This window comes from Lagopus leucura, unplaced genomic scaffold (assembly GCF_019238085.1).
Source record: "Lagopus leucura isolate 7727_CA_CO unplaced genomic scaffold, USGS_WTPT01 Super-Scaffold_100001, whole genome shotgun sequence".
In the NCBI taxonomy this organism is placed as follows: Eukaryota; Metazoa; Chordata; class Aves; order Galliformes; family Phasianidae; genus Lagopus; species Lagopus leucura.
In genome coordinates, this window is record NW_024962262.1 from 58,586,409 (window position 1) to 58,602,800 (window position 16,392).

Sequence of the window (16,392 nt, forward strand, 5' to 3'; positions counted from 1 at the left end):
AAATGGTATAATTGTCTTCATTGTGTATGGTAGTTTCAGAAAGCAATATCACTAAGAAGAGATGGGAACCATTTGAGAAACATAGAAGAAAGCATAACAGGCATCTAGTTGTTGATTCATCAAAGAGGACGTAAAACTAATTTCAGAGTAAATAATAGCTAAAAACCCCGGGTTAACATAAATTCGTATATATACACATACATACACACACACACACACACACACACACACACTGAGATGGTCAAAGATATGGAATGAGAAAGAAAACCCTGTAAGAATATTTTGCCAGAAGCAATGTTTATTTGCCAAACACAAGGGCTTTTTCCTTTAAAATTCTCTTCAGGAGTCTCACAATCAGTGATGGTGTGAGCTGAGATACCCAAAGTGCAAGACATGAGATGAAGTAAAAAGATGGCACAAAATGCAGCGTTAAGAGTTTCCTAAAAAGTAAAGATCCTTTGAGACAAATGTTTGAAAACTCAGTTTCAGAAATGAAAGATGTTCTGGTCTTTCCGTATAAAGACTCACTTCACCTTATCATCCCAAAGTTAGAACATCCATACTGTTGAAAAAGTTATGGGCAAAATTCAGTGGTAGATACTTAGTGTATAATCAATGAATATTAAGATGTTATAATGCTTTCTCTCTCTAAGTTTTCAAAGCATCAACAAACGTGAACGAGAGTGACAGCGAGCAAAACATCTGGTATTAGCAGCAGACAACACCTGTTCTTTTATCAGGTTCATGCTGCCAAACACTGCATTCAGTATAGCCAGAATTTTATACACAGTAGATACAAAAAAGACAAATTAACACCCTTGCAAATTAAGGCTCATCAGCATATAAAATCAAAGCAAGCAAGCAGACTGTATCACAGCTTTTTATCTCTTACACATTCACATATTCCTCTACGGGAATGATGACCAACAGTTGTTGAAAGTACCACCTTAGGAAAAGCAATCTGAGAAAACAGCCACTGGCCATTCTATTTTGTATCTGCATTTTTACTTTACACAGTTATATTTTCAGTTATGCTGAGGGTCTTGGTCAAACTTTTACATTTGCATCACAGCAACACTAAGTGGAAGAGCGCATAAACACCGACTGTCTGTGTTGTACAATTCCTCTAACCTGCCCCACTAATGTCCTGCCAAAAGTTTCACATCAACCCCAGGATTTAATCTACACAATTTTCAATTTAATAAGCAGTCATGTCTTCATTTCATACAGAACTCAGAGCTTCTTTACTGTATGTATGTACTGTATGTACTGTATTATTTGAGTAAAAAGGACTTACCACAGGTATAATCTCATCCCTAATTCAGTTACTTATGCCAGCAGCAAATCTTCTAATTCATACCCCTCAAGAGGTCTTACTCTCCTGCTCACAGCACTGTGCTGTCATTGGACTTCATGTGAGCAGGAGATCTTCATGTCTTCAGTTGGTCAGAGAGCAATGTTTGTTGGTCAAGTGGTTTTATTTCTTAAAGTTTGGGTAAATGTGAATGAATGTGCTCCTGAAGAGTGAAATCATAGAATCGCTAATGTTGGAAAAGCCCTCTAAGATCATATAGCCCAACCACTAAGCCATCACTCCATGCCCACTAACCACGTTCCTCATGGTTCTTGAACACCTCCAGGGATGGTGACATCACCACCTCCCTGGGCAGCCTGTGCCACTGCCACACCACTCTTTCTGAGCAGAAGTTTTTCCAAATATCCAACCTGAAGTCTTTGTGAGGCAATAACAACATCAGCAGTAAGATAGGAAAAACCTTCCAATGCAATGTACAGAGAAATAATTCTGAACTTCAAACCTGCTTTACGCTCAACTGACTAAATTTTGTTAGACATCATATTATGCTCCCAAGACTAATACAAGGAAAGTATATTAGCCAGCCATAAGCCTTCGAAGTTAATGTCTGACTGTTCAAAACTTACTCAAATTTCTCAGATCGTGCTTTTCCAGGTAGCAATTGTGGAGGGATTACTCTGGGGAAAGTTTTTTTGTTGTTGTTGTTTTGTTTTTATGTTTACAAGCTTCCTTCAATCCCTTTTGGAAAAAGAAAAAAAAAAAAAAAAAAACTAAATTAAAATTCTGGGTAGGACAGATAAATGAGTGAGTTGCATAGCCAGCAGAGAAAAAGCTAATAAGCATTTCTCAGCCTGAGGTTGGCACCAGCAAAAGCCTGAACACTCAGCCTGAAGTTGGCACAGTTACGAACCAGCAGGAATAATAACTGGACAGACAAAGTAGCAGTGTAGCAAGTTCCAAGCATTAGAAGGTAAAAAAGAGATGCTGTCACTTCTTCCTGTTGAATCTTCACCATTCTAGAGAAAAGGATCCAAGGCTCACTTGGCTAAAAAGTAGAAGCAAAACAGATTCTTTAACCTACTTCTTATGGCACAAGATTAACAAAGGGGGAGTCTTGTGCTCTGGGGCTCCTTTGTAAAAGGTTGCTTTTGTATTTTGTTCAACAACTACTTAAAATATATGCACACCTGGGCTCAGGTTCTCTTGGTTTCAAGGACACTGGAACAGGTTGCCCAAGGAGGCTGTGGATGCCCCATCCCTGGAGGCATTCGAGGCCAGGCTGGATGTGGCTCTGGGCAGCCTGGTCTGGTGGTTGGCGACCCTGCACATAGCTGGGGGGTTGAAACTAGATGATCATCATGATCATTTTCAATCCAGGCCATTCTGTGATTCTACCTATCTGTTGCCTAACCTGCAGAATCACATACTTACTGTTTCTCTGACAACGGAATGGTGTTTTTCTGCAGACAGCTCCAACATCAATAAGACCACAAGGGATACTGGCTTTTAGAAATAGTGTTAACCTTGTTGAGTGGGCAGCCTCCAAAGGAGGGGAAGTCTTGCTGCTTCTGAAACTCAGGAAAAGATTGGCCAGGAGTTCCCAGTCTCCTGGGAAATGGGTTATAATTTCCAGTCAGTCTCACCTCTATGACTGGTAAGGTCAGCTTACAGGAAGATCTGCTGTGAGATAATAGTGACTAATTACCATTTTGGCACCTACACATCATGAAATGGATTCATCCAACCACATATATCTGAGACATTTGGGCCAAGTTCTTCTTTATGGTTCATGACAAGAAAAAAAGAAATATCCACAGGTAATTCCTCTGATTTGCTAAGGATGATTGAAAAGTGCCTGCTGTTTGCTAGCAATTATAAAAGAAGCCTGTGGTAAGTAGCTCAAATATAGACATTGACATTTTGCTAAATTGATACTGTACAGGTGCTTAGATGAGCATGGTTCAGCCATTTTAATACAATGGTAGTGGAACTGCATTTTACATCATGTACTACCGCTTAAGCAGGACACTTACCAGGCTCAAAGGGGGCTCAGATCAGGCCATCCAGCGTAACCTCAGCACCGTGCTATCTGGTTTATGATCTCATGTGGGAACACTGTCCCAGCAACTCAAATCAGGATGGCTGTATGGAACTTTATGAGAGCTTTCAGCAAAATAAATGATGACACAAAGTGAATTTAGTCACAGTTTGAAGTGGTCAATCCTGCCCACAAGTGCTCCATAAATGTTTGGTTTGGAGTTTACTTCAGAACGGATACAGCCAGATCTTTCAACACACATTCAGGATGACAGCTTCTGGTTCAATTAATGTGCTTCCAGTAGCTGGTATAAGTGTGCTGACATCCACATCAGCATTGTCTGAAGATTTCACATGTAGAAGTCTTGTTTCTGTTCCACCTCATGGCATTCTTCAATGGCACTGCTGCCTCCCTGCTGTGAGTTGAGCTGATGCCTGGTGGCTTTTCACACTTGCTTCAATGAGAAGAGGGCAGGAAAAGAAAGAAGCTGAAAAAACTGTTCTGAGCATCAGTAACAATGCCTTGAAGTACCTGATACCCAACCTCTGACATCTTTTCCCTCACAAACAGGCAGTATATCTGGGCAGCTAAAGAAAGACCAGTGAAACACAGGTTACCTGCTTAACAGGACATGGGACTTAGTGACATGGAAAAGATCAGCGTACTCACTGCTTTATTTGTCTTGGGTCTCCACTGGCATGCTGTGCTCTCAGGCCTCCCAAATCCTTGCATTTAATGGCCACGTTTGCTGGAGTGAATAATAATCATTGCAGCTGGAATTGGCCATAATGACATAGCATGTTGCTTAATGTAAGCTATGGGCTGATGGGATGTTTCTGGATGTGTTTTCCCAGTAGTCCTCTCTGAACCCAGGTATGGGGAATTCCAGAGCAAGGCGAGATAACCCTCCCTATCCTTCAGTATAAAGAATCAAAGGCTGAGAAATCCAGATTGGCTCAGCACTATGCTCCCACTTGAATATTTCTGGAAGCTCTTTGTAACAGGTGCCCACCTGCCAGGCCAACCCTGATGCTGGTTTTTAAGGATGTTTCCTTCATTTTTAAAACATAATGAAACCTTGTTTGCCAGTCATCTCAAACCCAATAGTCACTGAGATGACCAAGAAACTTATCTGTGGTACATAGTTGTGACCAGTGTTGTTTGCTTTAGTTCCTCCAAAAAAAAGTGAGATCTAGTGCACAAAAACTGCTGTCAGGAACCAATCGTACATAGTACATGGAAAGCATTTGCTTCAAAACTGCACTATTTCTCCAATTGCTAATTTAGACATAGACAATGAGGAGCATGTTCCAAACTTGAACTAAATGACATCTGAGCTCAGATATTTTAATTCTCAAAGAACTCTGTGAAATAAGTTTATTGAAGCTACTATTTGCTGATGTTATGGTATGCAGAACTTAGAGCAACCCATCCTAACTATTCCTTTAAATAGACTGAGCTTTAGACTACACTTTAATCTAAGACTCAAGTCAGTTCTTAGATTATCCAAATCATATTACTGTTAAACTTCACCAGCAGCTTCCAAAATTTACAGTTCTTTAATTATTAACCAGACAGCCCACAGAGGTAAGAAAGACAGACTTAACTTTCCAGCAGCATTCTTGAAACACAGAATTGTTATCTCCATTTCAGGTAAAGCTAGTTTTCCAGTCTCTGATTCAAATCTGTGAAAGTGTGTTACTAGAAGGCTGATAACAAATAGCAACAAATTTCCTCATCTAAGAATGTTATGAGAAGAGACAATATTTCAAACAAAAGATCAAAGTTTAAAGATTAAAGTATACAGTTTAACAGACATTACTCTAGCAGCTGGTCAGCTAGGTTAGACCAGGATGTTAGATCCTACAATCCACGAGGAATTTTAAGGATCAGGGAAACAGTATTGAAGATAAGTCACTTATATGTGAATAAAGAACAGAACTAGTCCACCACAGTGGACTTCATAAAAAATTAAAATTAAATAAAAAAAAAAATTTTAAAAAAAAAAAAAAAAAGCCATACTGGTAAGAGCAAAAAGAACCAGCCAGAGACTGAAAAAAATCAACATTCCTGAAATTATTTAAGAATGAACTTTCAACTGAGACCTATATAGAAATTTTCTTTGGCTAGCTAATAGATGCTTATGTAAATATTCCAAGTCATCATAAGAGAATGTCACAAATACACAAACCTTCCTACTCTCAAGCTCATCAACAGTCTCATGAAGGCAATTCGGTGTCACCTGCAAATTTACTGAAAGTGTGCTCAATCCATTCATCTAGATCACTGTGAAAAACATGAAATAAAACTAGCCCTAATACTGAGCTTTGAGAAACATCCCTGGTGACTGGCAGCCAACTAGGATGAACTTAATTCACTGTCATTATTTCAGACCTATCAGTTATTCAGTCAGTTCTTCACTCAGTGAACCATACACCTATCTAAGCTAGGAACAGACAGCATCTCCAGGAGAATTCCATGGGAAGCAGTGTCAAATGGTTTACATTTAAAATGCTATTTTAAAACACAGATAGAAGATATTCACAGCTTTTTCCTCATTTCTTAAGTAGATGATCTTCTCATAGATCAATTTATTCAGGTAGGACCTGCCTTTCATAAACCCATACTGGCTGCATCTGGTCACTTAATTCCTTTGGTTTTAGTCCTTAATTCATTTACTTCTGTAAGCACATTCTGATCAACAATTCAGATACAGAAGAATGCTGGAAAAGTCTACTCAGCAACAAAACCCCAATCAAAGTGAAAAATAGTATGTTCATTCAATTCACTTGAAGACTGCTCACTGAGAAGATGCATGAAAACCTTTAACAAGGTAGCAGCTATATCAACAGCAAGGACAGGGTGAACTAGTAAGAGGAAAAGTTTATCTGGAAGCCTTCACAGAGCTTGCTGCTATGGATTCGCTGTTACCAAGAAAAAAAAAGCACGGTTATGAATGAAGTGCTGAGGCACAAAAGTATAACGGGATTTTCACGTAGATGCTCAAGTGAAGAACTCTCCTTCAAATAACGTACAAGAATCACGTGTTACTCAATCCTAGGTATAGAAAGGATTATATTGCTTCTTTGTTCCTTTGTCATGTTGCAGTGAGTTTCCCTAGGATACTGGAGGAGATCAAACTCTCTCCCAGAGCAGACTGTTATTCTGACTTCCTCCTCAGTTCCCTTTACTCCCTCTGCCAGCAAATTTCAGCCACATCACGTTACACACACTACTACACATACTGTTATAGAGAAGTAGGGGAAAATGAGCTTCACTCAGTCCCATATAGGTTTCTACTGACCCAGTTCTTTTCTGTGCTGCTCTGGATTCACTACCAACTATAGCCAAGCTGACTCACAAGTCCTACACACTGTTACTATACTCCATACTGTCATCATGACATACACAGTTCGAGGAGAACATTTCATTTGCTTTGCTATCTTAACCATAACATTGCCCCCATAAGGAGGTTAGCTCAGACTGGTAACTTGCCTTCTGCTTTGACGCAAAATGTCTTTTAACCTGCTTGTACATGTTCTTGCACAGAAAGCACCCCCTACTTTCAAGCTGCCCACTGTTTTCCTGAAACAGCAGGGCTCAGGTGCCTGCAGAAGAATTTAGGAGAATCAACCCAAGTTGAATGCCAGGTGATAGATAGGAAGCCCTCTTTGGTACCACACTGTAATCAACGAAGTCATACCTGTGTAATAGGAGTACTGTGCGCTTTATGAGGCTTCAGACAAACAGCAGGCTAATGCAGAAACTGGACCACATCTCTGCAAATATTCCCTCAGGAGAAATAGTCTGATTGGTCAAATAAATGTTCCACAGTGTCATAGGAAAACTAAGATCTGTACCTCTCCATCAGCCTCTGCAGGTAGTTGACAAATAAAGTGAGAAACTTAATTCAGCTCAGCTGCACCTGACTGCAAAAACAACAAAAAACAATTCTTATTTCCAAGGAATTTCCAATTTCACAAAACACTTATTTCCAAGGATCTACTTTGGTCAAAGCCTTCCATAATATCATTATTATTGTTACGAAACTGTCAGTAATGAGGTTAAGAGGTAGCTAGAGTCTCTCATAAAATCACAAGTTGGCTGAGATTGGAAGGGACTTCTGAAAGCCATTTGGTTCAACCCACTGTGCAATCACAGAATCACAGAATGGCCAGGCTTGGAAGGGACCTCAAGGATCATGAATCTCCAACCCCCTGCCACACGCAGGGCCAACAACATCCACATACAACACTAGACCAATCTGGCCTTGAACACCTCCAGGGACGGGGCATCCACAACCTCTCTGGGCAGCCTGTTCCAGCACCTCACCACTCCCTCTGTAAAGAACTTCCCCCTGATATCCAACCTAAATCTTCCCTCCTTCGACTTAAAACCATTTCCCCTCATACTGCTGTTATCCATCCTTTCAAAGAGTTGATTCCCCTCCTGTTTATAGGCTTCCTTTAGGTACTGAAAGGCTGCAATGAGGTCACCCCGCTGCCTTCTTTTCTCCAGGCTGAACAAGCCCAGCTCCCTCAGCCTGTCTTCATAGTGGAGGTGCTCCAGTCCCCTGGTCATCTCTGTGGCTCTCCTCTGGACCCTCTCCAACAGCTCTCTGCCTTTCTTGGACTGGGGGCTCCACACTTGGACACAGTACTCCAGATGGGGCCTCACAAGAGCAGAGTAGAGGGGGACAATCACCTCCCTGTCCCTGCTGGCCACCCCTCTTCTGATGGAGCCCAGGATATCATTTGCTTTCTGAGCTGCAAGAGCACACTGCTGGCTCACGTGAAGTTTTTCATCTATCAAGACCCCCAGGTCCTTCTCCACAGGGCTGCTTTCAAGGACCGCTCCTTCCAGTCTGCATGGATGCCTGGATTCCTGCAGCCCAAGTGCAAAACTCTGCACTTTGCCAGTTTGAACCTCATCAGGTTCACTCAGGCCCACCTTTACAGCCTGTCGAGGTCCCTCTGAATGGCATCCCTTTCTTCCATTGTGTCAACCGCACCACTCAGCTTGATATCATCAGCAAACTTGCTGAGGGTGCACTGGATTCCTTCATCGACATCATTGATAAAGATGTTAAAGAGCACCGATCCCAAGACAGACCCCTGGGGGACACCACTCGATACCAGCCTCCACCTGGACACAGAGCCATTGATGACCACTGTCTGCGGCCTTTCAACCAGTTTCTTATCCACTGAGTGGTCCACTCATCAAATCCACATCCCTCCAATTTGGAGATAAGGATGTGGTGGGGAACCATGTCAAAGGCCTTGCTCAAGTCCAGGTAAGCAGGGACACATAGAACAGGTTGCTCAGGATCATGCTCAGAAAGATTTTTAATATCTTCAGAGAAAGAGACTACACAACCTGTCTGGGCAGCCTGTGCTAGTGCTCCATCACCTGCTATTGTCAGACTACTGCTGATGTCCTAAATTATTGATACAAGTACAGCCTGTAAGCCTAAGCAACAGCCAAACAGTAACTCAACAGAGAATGAAAAAAATACTGATTTCAGAGTCTGCTGTGCTCCAAGTATATCTTTTTAACCAGTAGTACTTAAACTCAACTTTTGTACGTTAGGTCTTCTGCTCAACAATTCATGCTTCCCACAGATGAAGAACAAATCAAGACAAGGTCACAGAAAGCACAGAAGCAGGTCATGCCCCTCAGAGTAAAACTCTTTTTTTCCTATATATCTTTAATTACATTCTCCATTTTGGAATGATAAATCCAAAGCAAACTGCTTTATTCCATTTTTATTCCTTAAAATCCAAATTCTATGGTTCACATACAGATAAAAACCTGTATGCCTTCAGTTTAGAAATGGCACACTGCTGCCTCTTGTCAGTTCAAGTAGGAGATAGATTTTTCATGGCAGGGATGTGTGTACCTCCAGAATTTAGTTTTTTTGTGTAGTAGGAAGAGGATTGACAAAGGTACTGGATATTTAAGGAGCTGTTTCCAGCTTTACTCCACACTGTTTCCCCCTCAACTTTTTGGGATAAATCACAACTTCTCCATAATGCAGCTACACAAAACCAATTTCAATAGTTTCCTAAGACATTTAACTCCTAATATTTCATCTTGATGAACTAGGACCACATGAACCAGACAGATATGACCACAGACGTAGAAAATTCAACTAGAAATGACAAAGTGAAAAATTCCCGACACTACAGTTCATAGTGATTCTTTAAAACAACATCTTAACACTTCTGAATAACACAAATATATTTGAAAATGCATTTCAACATTACAGATAGAATAAGAAAATTCTGGTTTCAAAAACCAGGAGCCAGTATCTCTTATAGGGGAAGACATACAGTGATACCAATTCCATCAATATCTTCTATTTCTAAGGCACATATTTGCAGATCACTTTAAAACTTTAAAACAATCTCAGCCAAGGGAACATATTTTTTACTTCTTTAGCATTAAAAGTTATTTAGTGACAAGAGAAATTAGTTGTGCAACTTGAGATTTCCTAAAGCAATGCAAAGTTCTCAAACTCACTGTTTTACAAAGCTGTAAAAGGGATATGGTACCTTTTATTTTTGTACAGATATTTACACAGACACTCTGAATGGCTTAAGTTGTAAGAGACTTCTGGAGATCATCTAGTCCAACCTCTCCCATGCCTCCAAGAAGGGCCACCTAGAACACATTGCACAGGATCATGTCCAGGCAAGTTTTGAAGACCTCCAGAAAGGATAATTCCACAGCCTCTCGGGTGACTTGTTCCAGTGCTCCATCACCTTCACAGTAAATAAGTTTTTCCTCATATTCTAATGGAACTTAGTGTGTTTGTGCCCATTCCCTCTCATATTGCTGCTGGCTGTTATTGAAGAGTATAGTCCCATCCTCATGACACCCTCCACATAAGATATTTGTGTACTTTGATGAGATCCCCTCTCAGTCTCCCTCCAGGCTAAAAAGGCTCAGCTCCCTTGATGCTCCAGTTCCTTAATCATCTTTGCACCGCTTTGCTGGACTCCCTCCAGGAAACTCAGAACCAGACACAGCCTCACCAGGGCTGAGTGGAGGCAGAGTATAACGTTCCTCAACCTACTAGCAATGCTCTTGTCCAGCAATCTGAATGTCTTTTTGGACAAAAGGACACACGCTGGCTCATGGTTAACTAGTTTTCCACCAGGATTCCCTGGTCCACAGAACTGCCTTTCCAGCATGTCAGACCCTAATCTGTACTAATACATACGGTTATTACTCATTTAACCTCCACTTTCTGAGCTTACCTATGAGGATGTTATGGGAGACACTGCTGAAAATCTTCTTGTTGTTCACTTTGACTTCAGCCAGTACTCTCTCCCCATCTACAAGGCCAGTTCTTCCTGATCTCTTTTCTTCCACATGCTTAAGGATGACATCCAGAATCAGTTGTTCCATCAGCTTCCCAGGGACAGAGGTGAAACTGACTGGCCTGTAGTTTCCTGGGTACTTCTTGCCCTTTTTGAAGACTCAAATGATGCTGGCCATCCCTGATCTTGCAAAAATAATGGAGTAGCCTAGCAATAATATCTGCCAGCATACTCAGCACTCGTAGCTGCATCCTATTGGGGTACATGGATACACATCATGTTTGCTTAAATGATCAATAACAACAGGAAACTCTCTCCAAACTTTATCTTTTGTCTCCAGAGTATGAGATTCCTGTGGGCTGCTGGCCTTAGCAGTAAAGACTGAAGCAAAGAAGCCATTCAGTAATTCTACCTTCCCTGTACTCTTCATCACTAGGGCACCCATCCCATTTATGAGTGGGTCCACATTTTTCCCTAATCTTCCTTTTGCTACTGATGTAGCAGTAGCCCTCACTGCTCCTGACTCCCCTTGCCAGATTTAATTAAGTGGGCCTTAGTCTTTCCCATCACATTCCTGCATACTCTAACAATGTACAAAGTGGCCTGTCCCTTTTTCTCCCACATACTTCTTTACTCTGAGTTTACCCTGGAGCTTCTTGCTCATCCATGCAAGTCTTCTGCCCACTTCATTTGAGTTCTTACTCGTAGAGGTGCACCGATCTGAAGCATGGAGAAAGTGAAGCCTGAATATTAACCATATGTCTTGGAACACCTACCTTCTACGGCTCTAAGCCCACAGGATTCCCCCAAGCACAGGAAGGTTTGTCTCACCTGAAGTCCAGGTTTACAATCCTACTTATTGCCCTGCTTCCTCCACACAGGATGCTGGACTTCACTCATCTCACAGTTACTGCAGCCAACCCTACCCCCAGCCTTCATATTTCCAACAAATGGTTCCAATAACTAATGCTGCTAAACCTTGTACTAACCTTTTGATCACTTAAAAACACCACTTCACCAAAACCAAAGTGAAACATAAAGCTAACAATTAAAAATTTTCTTTGTAAGAAAGGGGCATTCCAGGCATTTGGGCCCACCAGTTACAGGTCCAACCTCTGTGACAGCTCCATTGTTGCCATTCAGCTCACGGGATCCAAGCTGATACAAAGTACAGCGTATCTCATTGTCTCAGTGATTCGGGCTGCTGTGCTGGCTTTGCAAGGGCAGCCTATACTTGTCACACAATGGTGTAAACTTGCAATTTCTAAATGAAAACACAGTTTTGTTCTACTGGGGAATGAGCCCCGTGACAATGGAGGGATCAATGGATGCAAGAAAACAAGGGTAAACTTTAATTCCTCATTACATTCAGTACTGAACTTAAATTAGTATTATGCAGCTGGATCCCAGATTACACTCCAGGTTTCTGACTGGTTCTTCTACAACCTTCACACAAGTGCACAGCTTGCATTTTAAAATATGAGCATATTTCCTTTCTCTATTATAGAATTTAAATACAAAAGCACCTTCTACTTCACTTCTGTAACTTGGTAGGTCAGAATTATGTTTGGTACAACATTTTTCAGGGAAAACAGAGAAAATAAACTCGAACTGTGGTCAAAAGGAATCACTTATAAAGTGAAGAGACATTTATATCCAACATCAATTATTACAATCATAGAGCTGAAACAGAGAAACAATTTCTTATTTGTACATACTGAGCAGCAAAAAAGTAAACTTTATATATACACACACAACAAGCTTAACAGAGAAGCAAATCTGAATCTGTTTTATCTATGAACAGTAAAGAACAACTTCCCCGTAAGTATTTTGTGCATTTCTACCTCATACAGAAGAATGAATGCATTTTTTCTTACTGTCCTAAGGTGGAAAAATTCAAACCTTCCCTTAAAGCAAAAATAACTGCGAACTAGTGAACTAACACATATTCGCCTGAGATCACTCTGAAATATAGGAGAAGATCAAAAATGATTAATAGCTGAGTGCACAACAATTTATATCATTTTTTAAAGCAAAATATCATTTATACAGAACAGGTTTTGCTAAAGAGAATTACTGAAAACAGTGCAGGAGGAGATACTACAAGGACCTCAAGCAGCTTACTCTTCCACTTTCTTCACTTTGTGTTCAATATTGACTTGTTTCCAACTTTCTGTAACATAAAAAGAGAAGGGAAGGAAGAATGAAAGGAAAAAATAATGATTAAGAGCATTTCTTTAACTCAGCTTAACTCATGATTGTTAGTTTCTCTCAAGTCCAAAGCAGTTTTATGATAAGTACTATAGGTAGATGAATTTCACACAGGTCAAACAGAATAAATAAATTTAAAAAAAAAAAAATACAACTAAATATGATCTACATGCATATCCACCTCTGATTAATGTGGAGAATCATTCCCATGGAAAAAAAACAAACAAACAAAGTGAGCCAATGCTTCTATCCTTTGTTTATATCTGGATTAGTTATTTCTTTTTAGACTAATTATGTTGAATATAGTTGGTAGCCACTAGTGACATGTCCAGAGAAAATGTGCTTGACTACTTTAAAGCATCATATAAGAACATTCATGCAAGCACTGAGAATGTCACAAGTGCCTTGGAAAACAGAATTATCACTTGTAAGTTCTACTGAGAAAAGCAAGATCAAAGCTAAAGAGTCTATCCTGTATTATACAATCTAAAGAAATAGAGCTATGACGATGTTTGGAGGTAGGGAGGATGTGGGCAAGAGTGAAAAGGAACATTATGCACACTTATTTTTTGGTCATTCTAAGACACATGTCAGTATGATATCTGTATGGATCAGATCATGGAATCACTAAGCATTCTGTTCTCCTGTCATAACATAAGATGCAATTTCTAGCACCTCACACCAGTTTTTTATCGTTCATGGAAATGCATCATTCATATGCAGCCTTAATCACTTGTTTAGTAATTAAGCACAGCTGCTTAGTAACTAAACCACGAGTGGAATAAAAATCACAGGAGGCAAAGTTGTATTCTGCTTACAGAAGTGCTCTGAAATACTGAAAAAATGTTAGTGTACATGGATGAGAGTACCACACCAGCCACAACTCAGATTAATGTATCAAGAAAATTAAGATTTACACCCAGATTCTGTGTTGGTCAGGTGGCTCACAGAAAATCTGATCTCCAAATTGAAAAGGAGTTTATGGCTACCATCTTTGCAAGTGAAAGAAACAACCAGACCTACAATAAACATCAGTGCAGCAAACAATACTACAAGTTCATAAAACTTTCGTGTATCTATCACTACACAGATTAAATCCAACTATTTATCTTGGGATATGTTTTGTTACATAACAAGGCAACAAACAAAATTACAGATGAATGTTAAGACAAAATAAAAAGTCATGTTAACACAGTGTACTCAAAATGGTCCATACCTGCAAACTGAAGTAACAAAAAAAAAAAAAAAGAACTTCTGAGTGTACTTTCATTGTATTATCAAACACTAACACAACTCACAACTCGATTATGTACAGCATCTTACCTATAAGCTGTACTCAAAACACTTAGCAGACTTTAATAATGCAATTGCAGAGTTAAGCAGAAGAGAACAATTAAGTGCTGCAGGCAAGGAAGAAAACATTGAAACAGAGAAACAATTTCTTATTTGTTTTCTGACGGGATTTGAAACAAAAGGGAGAATCAAGGTAACTTTGTCTCCTGTTGTAAGTAAGGAATAAGTAAACGTCATAAAGCAGTATCAAAACAATTCATTTTACCTCAATAGCATCATCCATTTTTGTGTTCTCATACAACCATTTTAGCTTGTTTCTGATTTAGGAAACTCTTTCTCTGGAGAGCTGTCATCACTGAGGTCACTGTAGCTTTCGCTGTTAAAAGCAATACATAGTTACAAAACATGAACAGTGATACAAGTTTGATTTCAAGCCCTCCCACACAGATGATGTACATGACACACACTTTCCTCAAATGTTTCCCATTTCCAGAAAACTATTTTAAACTAATTCTGGTATTTTAGAATGTATTCCTCTACAGGAATGGGCTTAAGTTTGAAGTCTAGAAACTGATGAGGAACAATATTTCACCATACAAACAGGATATTCAATTTTTTTCTTTCCCCTGCTTGGATACTGTGTGTTCATTCTACAGTTTGCTGTGGTGTCACACACATGCGATTGTGATCAACAGCATGGAGAACAACAGGTATTCAGTGTTAGACTAACAGAAATTTCTCCTTTAGGATAAAGAAAATTATATTTTAACCAAGAGAAAAGTTAATACTATTTACTCAGAAATCTTCTATTTAAAGTATGATTTTCACTCTTGCATTTTCACCGAGGATCATTCTGACACTTTCTCCTTTCATTTTATCCCCTTTTGCTGTATCTTGAGAGAAGTAGATTTTTTTTTTTTTTTTTTTTTTACCTTTTTTTTTTTTTTTTTTAAACAGAACAAGCTGCCATGCAAGTGATCATTTTATAAGTGGCTAGAAGAAGGAAACAGTGAAGGACAGGAATCACCACAATGACTGAAAGAAAGAAGCGCCCACAAACCACATTCGTAGCCAGCTGGACAGGATCTTGTAGAATCTATTCAGTGATACCTATCAAGTCTCAACATTTATCTTAACTCTGCACAAAATGCACCTCTCCACAAAATACTCCAGACTTAGCTTCCCCCCACACCATGCTTCACCTCTACAGTTTGCTTTCCACATACATGACTTTCCCAAGATTAGAATTCAGCAAAGGAAGCCCAGGGAACTAATGAGTACAGTAATAGTGCTGGCCAGTTCTCTGATACTGCAGAGAGTAGCATATGGTTAACAGAATACACGTGGAGATCTCTAACCTCATTTGTGTGGGAGCACCAGTACCAGCACTGGGTAGCACATCCACTCCAACCACTGCACAACTGCCTTGCCACATCGTGCTCTTATCATGCAATTTTCTCTCTCAGCCAACAGGACTTCAGTCATGTAACCCCCTAGCTCAGGTCGGGATCTCCCACTGGGCCATCAAGCACATAAGCAGCCTATGACCTACCGAGACACAGCTTTTCAGTTGATCTTCAGTAACTGCAGTGTTTCAAGGGGAACTATGTAATGCCATAGTTAGAGATCTTTAATGTAAACTCTAATGAGGAGTGGTAAAGGAACTGCACTCATTCATACTGGTACATGATGAGTACTGCTTTCTAGCCCTAAGTCCACTCTCTCCATTTTGCAAAAACACAATCAAAGATAATGTCAGCCATTTTAACAGAGTGCAACAAGAGAAATGGAACCAACTGCCATCTCATTGAATTTCTACCTCTGACTGCTTGGAAAGACCCCCACAGTTACAGCAAATCACTGTAGCAACTTTCATAAAAGACAAGGTCGGTATTCCAACTACTTAAACAAGTATTAAGACTTTACCTACAGCATTCTGCCCTTTCTTTGCAAGACATTCACATTGTTGATGCAACTCTTGTAAAGAGTGTGTCATATCAGACTAACTACAAATGCTTGATTTGATCACTCCACCAGCTGGCAAACAATTACACAGTTCAAGTGAGGAAAGTGCTGTTAACAGTATGATCAAGCATGCCAGATGCACACACACAAACACAACATCACTGACACCGTACTTACTTCTTTCTGAAAGTACCCATGGAAACACATGGAATAAAAATTCAGTATTATTAAACATTATTATATTT

General features: G+C 39.9%; 1 protein-coding gene and 1 long non-coding RNA gene across 4 annotated transcripts in view; both read right to left on the minus strand.

Moving 5' to 3' along the window:
- Window positions 1-278: 278 nt before the first annotated feature.
- On the minus strand, window positions 279-5,318 carry LOC122178341. The gene is made up of 2 exons (XR_006178293.1): window positions 3,349-5,318; window positions 279-2,053 (listed from the first exon to the last, which is right to left on the minus strand). It is a non-coding gene; the product is annotated as an uncharacterized LOC122178341 (long non-coding RNA).
- A 6,689-nt stretch (window positions 5,319-12,007) lies between these two features.
- The window catches only part of CTPS2 (CTP synthase 2), a 57,521-nt gene continuing 53,136 nt past the window's right edge, over window positions 12,008-16,392 (minus strand). For 2 of the 3 annotated variants that reach the window (XM_042867675.1, XM_042867676.1), the window contains exons 18-20: window positions 16,325-16,330; window positions 14,448-14,558; window positions 12,008-12,851 (exon numbers count right to left, since the gene is read on the minus strand). In XM_042867675.1, the coding sequence (XP_042723609.1) occupies window positions 14,489-14,558; window positions 16,325-16,330 (76 nt within the window). In that variant the 3' untranslated portion in view covers window positions 12,008-12,851; window positions 14,448-14,488. The remainder of the gene's footprint in view (window positions 12,852-14,447; window positions 14,559-16,324; window positions 16,331-16,392) is intronic. The other variant, XM_042867677.1, reaches the window with a different exon arrangement.